Source organism: Falco peregrinus, chromosome 14 (genome assembly GCF_023634155.1).
Source record: "Falco peregrinus isolate bFalPer1 chromosome 14, bFalPer1.pri, whole genome shotgun sequence".
Classification (NCBI taxonomy): Eukaryota; Metazoa; Chordata; class Aves; order Falconiformes; family Falconidae; genus Falco; species Falco peregrinus.
In genome coordinates, this window is record NC_073734.1 from 25,353,730 (window position 1) to 25,369,283 (window position 15,554).

Here is a 15,554-nt window from a genome sequence, read left to right on the forward strand (position 1 = left end):
GGCTGCAGGAGACCATGTCAAAAGCCTTACTGAAGCCCAAATGGACATTCACTGCTCTTCCCTTGCCCTCACAGCCAGCCACCTCTGTGGAGAATGCAACGGGGTAGATCCCCAGAGCTTCCTTCTTACCCTTCTTAAAGACGGGTGGGCCATTTGTCTTCTTCCAGGTGTCACAAATGTCCCTGGATCACCAGGACCTTTCAAAGATGACCAAGTGCAGTGACATCGGCTGGTTTCCTCAGCACCTGCCGATGTCTCCCTCAGACTCCACCACTAGGTTTGGACCCTGGGAGGTGTGAAGACAGACCTCACCAGCCAAACTCAAGGCAAGGGCAGCACCAAACACCTTGCTCTTTGCCATGTCCTTTGCCACCAAGCCCTCTGCTCCATTACGGAGCAGGCCTGCATTCTTCCAGAGCCTTCCTGCTGCTGCTGAAGCTCTTCTTAATACAGAAGCTGTTCTGTCCTTCACATGCTCCTCCAAGTCCAACTCCAGCTGAGCGCTGGCTCTCCCAACTCCATCCCTGCACACTGAAGCGATGTCTGCTCCTTCAGGGCAGCCCGTCTCTGCTTCCACTCTCTGCATGCTTCCTTTTCCCTTTCCTGCTTGCCCACGCTGGCTGCCCACCACACCTGCCTGACCTCCCGCTGAAGACCTCCTTGGATTTTGCAGAGCTCCGGCCCATGTTTCAGTCTGCTCCTAAAGGCATGCTCAGACCAGCAAACCCACCGCAGCTCTTGTCCTGTGCCCACCACCACAGTTCAGGATAGCGTGGGACAGCCAAGTCCACAAGCCTGCGGTCACGCCAGCACCGGTTTGGATTCTGCCCACCTTCCATGAGCCTTGCAGGAGTGAGGCAGCTTGGGAAACATGGACCGCTCTGTAAGGGTGTCCCTGTGTCCCCATGTCCCTGTGTCCCCCAGCTCTTAAGAGGCTCTGCCAACAGCTGCCACCCTGCCCTAGTCTCCCTGAGCTGTCCCCTAATGTCATCTTCTCACCTGCTACAATGATGTGAAGACAAAAGAGTAGAAAGACATCATTAATTTTTCCACCAGGGAGGCAGAAGCGAGCATGCCACGGTTTGCATCAACAAAGCCTCATTCTTGGCACCCTTGGCTAGAGAAGTGGGCTCGGACCCGCCCTTAGGAGTGCAGGAGGGGTTGGTCCCACAAAGCTGGGGAGTCCTCAGCCTCTGGAAGCCAAGAGCTGGCTGCAGCAGTCGCGTGGAGCCAGTCTCAGCCCCTCTCCGTCCTGATGCCATTCTCCAGCATGTCCTCAGGACAGCAGCCCAAGTGGCTGGCTGAGGCAGCGATGCTCCTCGGTCCATACGAGCCCTGGCTTTTCACTCATGACCCAGGACGCAGCTTTCCTACTGCTGGTACCAGCACTGGGGTTGAGCCGAGTCGTTCTGTCCACGTTCAGGCCCGAGGGAGATGCCCTGGATGCACGCCCTCAGGAGCAGGCTGGGATGTTGCTCTGCATCTCTCCAGAGAAGCTCCAAGGGCAGCCCAGATGCCTGCAAGAGGACCCGAGCAGGGACACCTGCCCAAGGCAGAGCCGCAGCCCACACAGAGCAAAACCCGGCTGCCCAATGGGACTATTGACAGAGCAAGCACAGAGAAACCGGGTCAGCAGAGCAAAGCAGCATGCCTGGCTGAGGGAGAACGGAGGATGGCTGCAGGATGCCTGCCCCCATCCCCACTAAACCCTCACTTGGGTCTCTGGAGAAAGTTCAAATAGCAGTCCCCAGTAAAATGATGCTTAGAAATCATTCCCTCAGACAAGCACAAGAGAAGCCTCCACCTTTGGAGACCAGCCTCGCCTCCCCAGGCCTGCTGCACCACCAGCGGATCAAAGACTACAAACATTCTTGGGCTTCTGAGTACACAAGGTCCTTGTCCAACCAAGAAAGCACTCAAGGATTTATCAGCTTCTGCAGCCAGACCTGGTCCTTTCGTGCCAGAGCAGCCCTCACACTCACCTCTCCCCTCCCCGAAACAAGACTCCACCTGGCTCAGGACTGCAGGCATCGGCCCCTGGGCAGCTTCTCCCACCATCCTTCAGGACCAGAGATAACAGTCACTACACGTTTGTTGACTAGTTAAGTCTAGCAGCTCTTGTGCTTTTTAAGATTTTCTTTTAAATAAGTATTGTGCAATTTGCATCAACTCCCATTCTGAAGGCAGCAGCACGAGGGGTACTACCCTTAACTTACACAGTGCACAGCCACCCGACTGCTTAACTCTCAGTTGGCTCTTTAAGCTACTTTCACAGGTTAACTAAGAAAAGATACACCACAGAAACTCAGTACCTACGTATCAGCCCCATTTTCCAAAATGAAACAGAAATAGCATTCCTGCTATCTAAACCATCAGCTACAGTCATTTAAACTCAACAGCCAAACACACAAAAGCAACAACTACTCCCACATGCCTTTAGCTCAAGGTGTAACACCACATCCTCAGCCTGGCACATCTTACGTTGCCTCTCCGCTACACACTCCTCCGTGCAGCCCCCGCTGAGTGAGCGGCTTAGACCCCTGCCACACAATGGAAGGCGACGGGGACCACGCACAGGCTTCACTGCAGTAGTAACACTTACACATGCAGTCACCTGCGGCCAGCACCGGGCAGCACACCCACATTTCGTGTCAGACAACCTTGCATTCGGCATAGGGCAGAGGGAACATGCACAGCATCCTTCTCGGAGGAGCAGCTTTACGGGCTGGGGGTCACTGCCAGCTCACACCATCAATATACACAAAGAAAGCAGCCAGTGAGCACACATGTTAATCCATTATTATTTATTAGCTGTACAGCAGTATATTCTCCTTCCCAGCTTTCAAACCCCATTACATATTTTATAACAGTATTTTTCCCCATGTTGGCTTCCTAAAATAATGAAAAATATCACACAGTACAGCTAAGTACAAAAATGCATCAACCTAGAGTCTGATAGCTAAACTGATAGCTCTCTTAAAAGCGATACATAGAAGAAAAATTTGTTTGAAATCAGCAAGACTGAGGCTCTATAAAAAGCTTACATATTTTAACATGTGACAGTCCATATACAGGCATCATTTGTATTTCACATTATTCCTTTTTTGTCTTTATCAGAGATCCAAAATTGTATAATTACTGACCTATTAAATTTCCTGGCCCAGGTTGAGGGCTGCAGTGACCCACTTATAAATCACCACTTCTGCCTTAACATAGAATTCAAACACAAAATACAACTACAAGATAGAGCAAAGAAAATGTAGTCGTGAAATTATAACTCAAAAAGAAGGTTAATTATACATGTTTCAAATGCCAGTTTTGTGTGCTTCAAAACCAGATTTCACATGTGGGTTTCTCTTGTTCTGCAAGCAATAGTCTGGGTACGTCTCTTCTCTATGTCATTGGTTATCAACAGCTTTTCCAACATTTACACTCTATCAATTCTCATCACTTAGTCTGAAAGGAATTAAAATACTGGGGTTTATTTAAACTGCATTTTTGCATAACTCTTAATTAATGGAAAAAGATTAAAATGTAAAAAAAAGTTATTTACAAGCTTGACCATTACAGAAATGCTTTGCAGAAAGCAAAGCATATTAAGGACATAAACCAGATGGAGCATGCCAAAACTACCGTGTGCAGCTGACTTGGAGAACCGGAGCTAGTCAGTGGGGAAAAGCAAAAAACATTTTAAAAGTCTAGAAACCTCCCAAGTCTGCATGTACAGTTAAAAACACTACTGAGAGAAGGAGGCTCGAGGACTCTGGGAACTGGAAGGGCAAGTCCGGAGCGGCTTACCACCTACTCTAGTCAAGGCTTCCACTTTTGTATATTAAAAGTTGGTGCATGTAAACATGGCCCTTGGACCAGCTTTACAATGCGGTTCAGAGCAACACTAAATCAAGCATCTCACAGGAAACCCTCAAGGACTCCGAAATATTTCCTAATGTTCCATGGTCCTGTAATGCTAACATAAAACAGCAAGTTCTAGTTAAATCACATTCTAACATCATTTTGAAATTTTATTTCCCAGTATGTTTGGTAAAATGGTCTAAAATGATGCATTTCCCAAAGCCAAGAAAAAAGATAAAAGGAAAAATAGATTTGAGCCGCTTAAACACAGCCCAGGCCAGTTCAGTGAGCCAGCATGGTCTTCCTCCATCACCGGTCCATCATGCTGAGAATCATCTCAGGAGTGAGGTCTCCATTGGGAGCTTCCACTACAGCAGGCTGAGCTTCCTCCTCTTCCTCTACTGTTTCCGCATCAGGTTCTTTCTTTACTTCAACTATAATATTTTCAATTTCACCAGTGTTCTGGTCTTCAACCTGAATGATTGCTGCAGCTACAAGGGCAGAAACAGAGCGGGAGGAGGGAAACAACAGATTATTTTTTTCACTGGTTCCAGAGCTGGCCTGCACATCTCATCAGTTAACTTTTCAGTAGATACTCAAGACTTTCCGACGGCAAGGGAAGATGGGCCCACAGCTCACATTCCCACATTAGTGGGGAGTGATTCAACCAGCCTCATTCATCCAAGCATCTCCTTCCTTGCCCCTGTATGAAGATGTGCTACCCCTGCAGCAGTCCCAGTATGCCTTCTGAAATTAAGACATTATTCAAACAACCAATTTTGTAGAGTAATCAAACGAGATCACATCAATGTATGGGCGTAAGGCAAAACTTCAAATTCAGGGGAATCCCGTGATGCTAGCAACAAATTCCGCATACAATGATTCCACAGGCTGTAATTCTAAGAAGGCCACACTTGCAGCACTGAATAGGCAGGCAAGCCACTACCCCTTGAAGGAACAAGTCTGCCCATCCTGCTTTGTTCCTAGAATTTATTTGCTTAGACTTTGCACAGTTACCGCTGTCTATTCTTACAGAGAAAACTCTGCAGAGTTGCAACAATCTCTGCACTGATGCTATGCTCAAAACTACAGGCCTGAAGCACATTCGTATGTATGAAGCATACATACAGTGCCTATGTAGATCTGCAAAAGTCTACACAGGTAAGCATATCACAGCAACTGTACTACAGTTGCTTTACCAGGAACCATACGCTACTAGAGACGTAACTGGTGCAAAAAGCAGCAAGCAGTTTGCACATATATGAAATGGAATAATACTTAAAGAAAAAATAACATCCTCTCCTTTTAGTACAGTCTGAGGTGGCTACATTCTCTCATGACTAGGAAACCCTTGCAACAAACATCATGTAAAAGACGAGTTCTTAAAAAGTAGATGGTACTTGTCTCTACTTTGCTAAGTAAGCTCACTTGGGGGGGAGTAGCTTCCTACAAGAACTGCCAAATCCAAGGAAAAAGCAGCTCAAGCAAGCACTGTTAACATAAGCTTCAATTAGTGACTTACGCTGGGATTGTTTTGGTTGGGTGGCAGCTTTGCCTGGTGGTCTTCCTCTTCGTTTCTTACTGGGAGGTGGTGCAGGAGCCTCTTGTTCAACTTCTGGTTCAGCCTCAATTTCTACCGCTGTCTCCTCCTCATCTTCATTATCATCCAAATCTGGTTCAGCATTTTCCTCTGTAAGAAACACGGTACCAAGTTAGGTCTTCAGTTTAAACAAAAATGAAACACATCCATCTACAGGAACTGCCGTCAAATCTTCATCCAAAAAGAGTCAAATCTGACAAAAAAGGCAAACACGGCCTTTGTCAAGAAGCTGGTGGTAGAGGCTGTTAGTCTGTTACCCTCCTATTAGACAGAACAAGTTGTCCTTCAGAAAGCAAAAGGAAACATAGTCACATGAGGTCATGCAATAAAAGCTCCTCTGCACATCCACACAGGAACCCAGAGAGACAATGGCAGGAGTGGGACCAAATAATACACTGCTGGGCTACTTCCCAGGCCCATCAGAGGAGCTATTGGCCCATCTAAGTCCCACCTGCACAACTCAGAGGACCACCGGGGCACACAATGGAGGGGAACCCAAATCAACTTCTGAGGAACATCTTGTCCAGGCCACTTCCAGGAGAGCAATCAGCCCCAGCGGTGAAACCCACCACCATGAGTCACCAGGAACAGCTCTCCGGATGACCTTTCAGGCTAAGGGTATGGGGGAATTGCTGGCTAGGGGTGGGACACATGATGGGATGCAGGGGAAAGGCAGTTTTGGATCACAGAGGACTACTTACAGGGTACTTAGAGGCAGCGGCTGAGGTGATTTGGAGAGGATTGAGCATGGGGAAAATAGAGGGGCGAGAGGATAAAAGGGGCCAGGCACATGTAAACAGCAGTAGCAGCCACTACAGTATCTCTATAAAATACCAGAACTCAAGAGGGATCCACAAGCAAGTTCCCTAGACCTCAAGAAACAGTAATGCCATACCTCAGTCCTTCTCTGTGAAGTATGGAGAAAACCAGGGTAGCAGCTCCCAGACACTGGTACTTAACGTCCAAGCCCTTCAAATCTCAAGTTGAATATGGAAGAACACCACAAAACTGGGGAGTTCTTAAGCATCACAGGTGAGCACAGGTCTGCAGACCACTCACCATGCTTTCCACAGCTATCAACATACCAACTAGTGACCAAAAGGATCTTCCCCAAGACCTCTCTTCAGAGGCAGGACAGGTCGAACGCAGTTTATTTGATGAGACCTTGTCAACTCAAAGAATTTAAGATGGCACACCTCCTATTTACATCAACTCTTTGCACCTCACTGCGTTTTGGAGCCGATTCCAACCCAGCAGTTCACATTGCAGGCTGTGGTTTTTTTGAGACTTATGTTGTCACCTGAGCTTATTGTTGTTCTACATGTTATTCTTCAGAACACTCCTTAGATTTACTAGGTTCGCGCCACCAACGTGTTCAGAACGCCCCCGGGCAAAACCAAAGCAGACAAATAACAGCAGCAGATGTTGAACAGGGTAACGCTGTTTGGACAGCAAAATGATTACCCTCAGATTTGTAAGGGCGTCCACTGCATAAACCAGCAGCTTCACTCATGAACACAAGGGCTGTTGCCTAAGGCGTACTTCTGGTTATCTGGTTAAAGGGGGGCAAACCTCAAACAAACTGCCCCTTACATATATGTGCCTCTGTATACGCTGCGTTATTTTACACGGTCATGCAAGGAATACTCCCAAGCCAAATTTCTTTCATTTACTGGATTTCTCGGGTCCCACCTTTTACACCTTCTTTACTTCCCCCACCTCAACTCAATGCCTGTCAGCTCACAGTCTGTCTAAAGTCGGGTAGACAGGCCAGATGGGAGACAAAATTATCGTTTGCTATTTGGTACTTTTCCCATTAGCACAAGACAAGTCTGTTTTGTCACAGCTTTGCTCACCATTTTTAGATATTTAGCAGTTGCCAAAAGTCACAAAACTGCAGATCTAGGGGTAAACACACTACTAAGTAAGGCAACTCTCCTGAGAATGCAGTTAGGACCTCTTTCTTACCCTGCTGAGCTCACACCAGTCAATTCTTCATGTTTATCAAATAACTCCCGAGGAAGTGAGCCCAGACTTGACAACTGCCCTGAGGCTGAAGGGACTCTCCCTGTCATAGTGTCTGAGCCACAATCACACAATGCTCATCATCAATTTACCTAAGAGGCATGACTTTGGACCAGCTTCCCCAAAAAACTGTTTTGAACCCAGACCATATCACCTAACTAAAGTTTGGGGTTTCAGAATGGGCTAAACTCCCACAAAAGCTACAAATCAGATATTAAAAACCCAGATACTCCAGAATCCCACATTTTTAATTACCTTCCATCAAGGCAGTTATTTTGCTCTGCCTCCACAATCTTTTCATATTTTAAATGAACAATTAGTTACACATGCTATGTTCAACTAACTTAGTTTTTTTTTCAAATATCTACACAAACATGAGTTTAAACACTTATTTCTGTAGAGGTTTTGCAGTCAGGTTTGCACATACCATTTGACTATACTTGTCTTCTAAAACATGCTGCCACATAAGGATTTCAGATACACATTCTCTAGCCAAAATGATCTCTGTTCTCCCAAGCAACACCCCTTGATTAATTACATAAAGCACTCCAGATAAAAGACTGATCAGCAACATTGCTTTTGCAGAATCATCTTTGAACTGGTTGGTCTCGAGGCTCTGCTTGGATTTTCCTGCTAAAGATATAACCAAGTTTTCCCTCTGCCAGGAGGGAGGACCCTGGCTGAGTTTCTCCTTCACAAAGAGTCCTGCGGCGAGGGCGATGGCTACAGACAGTAGCCACCCTATTAAAAATTGCACCTAACCCATCCTCTGGCGCACTGTCCGGCAGGTCAGAGCCCCCTGCCCCCAAAGCCGTCCCCTAATACCAACACACGTGCAAACACACCTGTGAAGTAGAAGACATCACCAGCTCCTCCACCCTTTGTCTCAGCAGGCCCTTCCCCACAGGCCGCAGATGGCCAGCACCACCTCTACCGTTCTCCCAGGTGCCACCAGCCGTCCCCCACAGAGGCAGCCCAGCCTTCCAGCAGCTGGGTGTCTGGACATGCCACATGATGATACCCAGCAGCAGCGAAGCCAGAGCAGGTACCACTTCATGCAGCGCGTCACAGACACACGCAGCTGCTTTTGGGACACTGAAAACATGACCAGACAACATCACAGAGAACAAACAGGACAGGAGCTGCACAGCCTAGGCAAGGTGTGGCAGACTGGGGTTTTTTCAGCAACTCTGTCTTGGAAAAGGCCCAGGACAGCAGGATCCATACTGTCCTCACAGGGAGTCACCTCTGCACTTGGCCATGTACTACCGTTTTATGCTTGCCAACGAGATAAAAGCCTTGCAAGAGCCAGAACAAACCTGCAGAATGGGCAAACTACCAGCTAACGCAGTGAGTCACCAGCCCGTTAATCCTCAGCACATACTGAGCTGTTTCTTACCACTATCAGAGGAATCTTCTTTCTTAGTCCGCATCTTTCTCTTCCGGCCACGCTTGCCCTTCTTTGTCTCTCCTCCATTCTCTCCTTCCCCACCATCTAGGCCAGAGCAGTTATCAGCATGTCTGGCCATTGTGTTCTACTCGGTGGAAGATCAAAAACATAAGAAAAAATACAACATGCATTGAATTCAAGAACAGACGTTCTGGCTCTAGTTTCAAACGTGCTTTTGGTAACAAGGCTTTTTTTTTTTCCAAGGAAGACTATTTAGGGGAAATGGGTAAACCATTAATTTATTCATGAAGTTGTATTTTCACATTGCTCATGATGTCGACACTAACAGATGCCAGTACTAATTCTGAATTATACCAGGTCTCCCCCTCTTCTCTTTTCCTCTCGGAAAGATGTGTCCTGTTTAAAAGATCAGTATAGTGCCCTGTACCCCACCCACCTTTCCTTTTGGGTAAACGTATTCCCTTCCCCTCGGTTAGAAGCCTCATTCCACCCCAAAACCCCACAATTCAAGACAGTGTACTCTCTTACCCTGCGAGTGAATGTTTTGCCACACTTGGAGCACACAAAGGCAGCAGGGACAAAGTTGGGATCGTGATACCGTTTGAAGTGCATATCAAGAAGCTGTTTCTGACGGAAGGTTTTATCACAATGGCTACAGGCATAAGGCTTTTCTCCAGTATGGGTCCGTTTATGCATGACCATGTGCCGCTCCTGACAGGGACAAGCAAGACAGGAAAAGCTGAGAACTCAGACATATGGATACAGAAGAGTGAATTTCAGCCAAGAGGAGGCCAAAACTTTATCCTTAATATCAAGGAAGGGATGATTCTGCAGGAACGCAAGAAATTCTGGATTGTGGCACAATTCAGTCCCAGCTACTTCCCTTCTAGATGGACTCATGCCTTTGTCAACAGATACATCAAGATACAACTTAGATCGTGCTTCTCTACAGGGGAGCACTACACCAACAAGCAAAGGCCACTGAACCTTCCTTCACACCCTTCAAAAGATTCAGAGATCTGATTTCATCTTGAAAGCTGGTCAAACATGACGGATTAAGTTTCCACCTTATATTTTTAGCTCCTGTTCTAAACACTATTAGGGGGTGCCAGTCCCACCAGCATACCTGTCTGCATGCATAATCGCACTGGTCACACTTGAAGCGCTTCTCATTCTTGTGAGACTTTTGATGCTGTATGAGGGCATACCGCTCATGAAACACAGCGTCACAATAGCGACACTTCTTGCCCTGTTCGATGTAGGAATGCTGCTTTCGCAAATGGACACCTAGGAACAACAGAATCAAAGGCTTTAATCACCATGGTTTTCCAAGCATGACAGACTAGACCCCTTAGCGATCTTCCCTCTACACACTCTTGAACTCAAGCCAGGAAAGTAAAATAGTTAATCTAGGATTCAACTAAAAACCAAAAAGACTCATAAATAAAAGCAACCCGAACAAGTTCTAGACAGAAAGGTCTTGCACAAAAACACCATCAAGTGTTTTCCATGGAATTCTAGATTTGGTCATAAGTTGCAATCTGTGCTGATACAACTGCATTTGATAACATATGACTGTCATAATAAAGGATCTGGTGGACCGTTATGTTCAAGACTACTCCAAATTGCCTGGATACAACCAGAAGCTAGGTAATACACTGTAGAAACAGTATTTTCTGCAGGATTAGAAGTCAGAGTGACAGGGCTAGAAGGCAACAGGGATACCAGCAGATAATCCCCAACAGAGGTTCTAGTCACTTCTTTAAAATCCTCCAACTAAAAACACATCACAGCTGCATGAGGTAGCTTAGGGTAGATTAGAGTATTAATAGAAGAAAAATTCTTCATAATGACACGTTTTCCTCCGTTGTAAACCAGCCTGTTTGCTCCTTACATCAGCTGACTGCCATCCTCTCAAACTGCCTCTCACTGTAGCACTCTACGCTCGTCTTTACTGGAAGGAAGCCTGCCTTCCCATTACTTGGGTGATATTCTGTTTATAGACAGAAAGTTCTGCTAAATCGTGGGTTCTTCCTTCTCCTCAGCTGCTCTGGGCACGATACTATCTTTCATCTTCTCGTAGAATATAAAAAAGCTTGCCTGCCAGAATCACACTGCGTACTGCTCACCAGATCAAGACTTTCCCACTGCAAGGACTCAGGGCTTTTGTGACAACTCAGTCTCTCCTACTCTGCCTGCAGCACACAGCTCCACATCCTGAAAACTAAATTATTTCATCTAATTCAAACCTTTAGCTTGATGAAAATATCTCTGCATGAAACTCAATAGCCTCCAACGTGCAAGCAAAGTCACCTTTCAGTTTTTGAGGTGCCAATCCATATACAGCTGTAACCTCAGCCCAAGCTTGATAAATGCCTTGCATCTATGGGCCTGAAAACAGTAACTTGCTTCATATGCTTGGACAACATGCTACATTTTCAAATAATGAAAAGAAACAAAAAATTCTTATAGTTTGCAGCAGCTATTGTAAGCGAACAGTGTGTATATACCGGGTACACATCTAAGCCTGTGCCTCATGTCACACAGGTACCAGAAGCATTAGGTTAAGAGACAGCAGTTGGGTTATATGAACTCTAATTCTCATAAGCGTTTTGTAGAATCTTCACCAAACGGCCACTTTTGTGAAATACATACCCAAGTCGCTCTTTCTTGCTATAACAGTATCACAGTGAGGACAGTGAAATTTGGCCACATTCTCTGTGTGCTTCTGCAAAATGTGCATCTTCATGGTACCACTCTGAGTGAAGCGAGCATGGCAGATGTAACATTCATATGGCTTCTCTCCTTCAGTAACAGAAGGAAAAAAATAGCACAAGTGCTTTTGTTAAAAAGAAATCTCACCAAGAAGCCTCAAACAGAACAACCTCCCAGAAACTTGCAACAGACAGCTAGTTGATAGAAACTGTAACTAAAAAGCGCTCAATAACGTCCCTTCGTCTATAAGTTTTAGCTCCAGTACACATCCTTCTACAAAAAGACCTGAGTTCAACCTTTAGGCAAACAAGTTAAATTATTATACTTACTCTGAGAAATGCATGAAAGACCTACGTGCAGGCTGCCAGAAAACAGCAAGCGGCATCAGATTTTTTGAGGGGCCAGGATTCTGAATGCTCATGCATACATGCAAGGGCATTCCCCCCCCCCCCTTCAGTTTTAGCAACACGATTCATTTACCCAGTACACTGCGCACCAGTAACATCCCGTGCAAAAACCATCTTGACTTCTACTGAAGAAAAAATTTAGGATCTTTATGAACTAGCATACATGAGATGGTTTTGCAACTACATTCAAGCATGAACTGTAAATGGTTACAATCTTCAACTGGAACACTCATAACGGAAGTTTCTTCTGTTCATACCACAAGTGCATATATTTTATCATGTCACAGACTGGAAATCTGAATCCTCCAAGCTCGTATCTCAGTGCGGCAATTACTATCAGCTTATGAATTTACTAGCGCTAACAAATCATGGTGCATTCTCTTCAGCTACAGACTTTAAAAAGGTTTTATATTAAACTACAAAATAGCATTTCTTTTGCTGTTTAAGTGTTGGCACACATTGTGTGCAGCCTCAGCACTCTGACACTAAAATGTAAACACCACACTAACAAAATATGGAATCAATACCAGAGTGGGTCCTCATGTGTCTCTTCAGTTTGTAGGTATCCCTGCTGGCATAGCTGCACAAGCTGCACTGGAACGGACGCTCTCCGGTGTGAGAACGTATGTGGCGTTTCAATTTGCTAACCTGGCAGGCAAAAGCAAGACTGAAGTTAGCATAGATGGAGCAGGTCAGATTGCCAAAAGTATAAAGAATCAGTCAAGAGTTTAAGGTAGTCTGTTATTTTTATCTTGCCACTAGACCAAGTAAGCGTGTTTCAATGCCATTCTCACACTGCCCACAGCCACTCGCTCCTGCCCACTCCACTCCACCTCCCAACCTCATTCCCAGTCCTGCTTGAAGCATGTTCCCACGCTCAGTGCAGCCTGACTTAATGTCCTGTGCTCACCTCAGCATCTGAAGACATGCTAAAATCTGAAAGTACTCTGGAAACACCCAAGAAAGTGTTCTGGGAAAGCACGCACCCAAAGAACATTGAGGGGGTTAGCATGCCACGTACAGTACCTCTTTCTCCATAGGGTGCTTTCTTGGGTCCTCTCCAGTTACTCTGAGAGGTAAGATAAATCAATTTCTTACCAAGAACGACAGAATTCTTGGCCTCCAATCAACAGGGTGACTTAATTCCTTTCCTCTCCTGCTTTTATTTAGAAGGTACAAACCCAGCTCAAAGGTCAGCAAGAACACAAATGTTAAGGCACTTTCTACTTCAGCCTGACCACACCGCTTAATTACCAACCTATGTCTACAAAACGCAGCAAGAGCTCACATAAGGACCAACTTGATTATTCTTTCCTAATTCATACTATGAAAACCACTGCAACACAATTTATTCAGCATTCAAACCACAGGACCTGGAATTACAGCACTTCAGTCACAGCATGGCTAGGAAAAAAGCTCACAGCCCCTACTCAAGCTCTCCTACTGTAGCCTTCTTCCACTGCAGACATCCTTTTTTTTTTTTAAATTATGTTGCTTATCACCTTGCTCAAATTTCCAATCACAATATAAAAGCTGTTACTTATGCACCAGGACAATATTGCATAGGGGACAGCGTTCAAGGAAGCTTAATCTGCTCAAGCAAATTAGACAATCACCCAGTATTAGCAAAACTGCTTTTCACCAATACTGAGGCAAAGGCTCATTAGTTTTGGCTACAGTCACCTTAATGGCATAAACAGACAGTGTGCAGGATGCACATTTCTAAAGTGGGAGGGTGCCTCTTGTCTGAAGGTACGCCCTACTGCAGTATGAGGTGGCTGCTCCCTTCAACATGGAGCACACTACAGTTCCTGCAACCATCTTAAAGGCCAAATAATTTAAGACACAACGACAACACTGCTATCTCCAAAGCGGAAGTGGGCATCACCTAGGATTTCTATGCATAAATGCTCTCAAACTGTTTTCTCATTAACTGAGGAAACCCCAGAGCAGACCTAGTTTATAACTTTTTTTGCTCAGAGCCTCTTAAACAACTGGGCAAAGAGGAAATGTCTAAGAGCAGTTTATAACAGATGTTGAACAAGCTTTGAGGCATGCAAGGAAGCATTCAGCACTGTAACAATTAACCAACATACCTCCACACTAGCATAATCACACATTGAACATTTGAATGGTTTCTCATGGGTATGTTTGTAGCGGCGATGCCGAACCAACTCTCCGCTGGTCACGAAGGCCATGTCACAGTCCGGGCACTTGTGAGGGCGAGTACCTAATTGTTCGCAGTGAAACAGGAAGATGATGACTTTGATTTAGTGTCAAAAGAAAATACAGGACAGAATTTTTGTGGTGGTTTGTTGGTTGTTTTTTTTTTTAATTAAAGCGAATCAGCCACATTGCTTGTATGTTGTGAAAGTTTAGGTCAGCAAATAATACCCAAGAGTCTGAGCTTTTGTGTAACTAATGGATTGAAGATCTTAGAGAATTAGTATCCTATCAGCAAGGAAACTGACTCCATTGTTTTTGTATCAGTTGGTCATTTACAAATTTCAAATCACCCAGTCAGACATAACAGAAGTACATAGAGAAAACAAGGGATATGAATTACACTTTTTGGCAGAAAAGTCACAACAAGCTTAAGTCTAATTACAGTTCAACTATCCATAGTTTTATACCAGAAAATCAGTAAGAAGCACAGAAACATGCTACAGTTCCTAGTCATGCCCAAGACAAATCGAATATTTCTGTAACTTCAGGTAATTTCACATCAAGCCCAAGAACAGTTTTATCCCTGTACACAGGACAAGCTGTGCACCTACCTGACCAGGCAGAAAGCTGCATTTGTATGAGAAACAAACAGCAGCACTGCACAGTTTCTCTCTTTTTAGTTTGTTCCATAAGAATTAGATTTAAGATAGATCCATCGTGGGTTTACTTCTGTTCTAACAACAGAGCAGATCCTTGAAAAGCCATGTACGCAAAAGCAAGAGTACCTGTGTGAGTGTTGAGGTGGTTCCTCAGCAACGTGACTGTCCGGAAAGCCCTGCCACAGAGATGGCACTTATGTGGTCTCTCATCAGTGTGGCTTTTCATGTGGCGGTCCAAGTTGGAACGACGCGGACAAGTGTAACTGCACAGTTCACACTGGAATGTCTTCTTTACACCTAGGCATGAAGAAAATAATCTTAATTCTTCACAGTACTGTGGTCTACTGCATAATGTAAGAGAGCAGCAGGGAAAAGGAAAGATTCTTGGGGACTTTACTACAAGGAACCATCATAGAATATCTGAAGTTGGAAGTGACCCATGCACCATGAAATCCAACTGCATATACTTAGGAACAGTCATTGCCTATGGCTGGCTTGCATTCAAGTTTTATTAGTATGCCAGCACTCAATGTTCCTTCTCCACTCTAAAAACAGTTCCTTAACTTACAGTTTTAAGAAAAATAAAACATACCTATCGCTGTATTTTGCACCACCTACCTTACCCAGCAACTGGTTAGGAAAAAAGCCACAGAACTAATTATACTGTTGGTTCCTGATGTAAACCATGTGTGCACAAACTCTTACGTCAGTATTACAGC

General features: G+C 45.1%; 1 protein-coding gene across 23 annotated transcripts in view; it reads right to left on the reverse strand.

The window, feature by feature from the left end:
- Positions 1–2,787: 2,787 nt before the first annotated feature.
- CTCF (CCCTC-binding factor) overlaps positions 2,788–15,554 on the reverse strand; it is a 36,650-nt gene continuing 23,883 nt past the window's right edge. For all 23 annotated transcript variants that reach the window (XM_055818628.1, XM_055818626.1, XM_055818619.1 and 20 more), the window contains 9 exons: positions 14,962–15,132; positions 14,107–14,240; positions 12,538–12,658; positions 11,544–11,693; positions 10,015–10,175; positions 9,417–9,599; positions 8,877–9,012; positions 5,375–5,542; positions 2,788–4,343 (listed from right to left, as the gene is read on the reverse strand). In XM_055818628.1, coding sequence (XP_055674603.1) covers positions 4,162–4,343; positions 5,375–5,542; positions 8,877–9,012; positions 9,417–9,599; positions 10,015–10,175; positions 11,544–11,693; positions 12,538–12,658; positions 14,107–14,240; positions 14,962–15,132 — 1,406 coding nt within the window. In that variant the 3' untranslated portion in view covers positions 2,788–4,161. The remainder of the gene's footprint in view (positions 4,344–5,374; positions 5,543–8,876; positions 9,013–9,416; positions 9,600–10,014; positions 10,176–11,543; positions 11,694–12,537; positions 12,659–14,106; positions 14,241–14,961; positions 15,133–15,554) is intronic.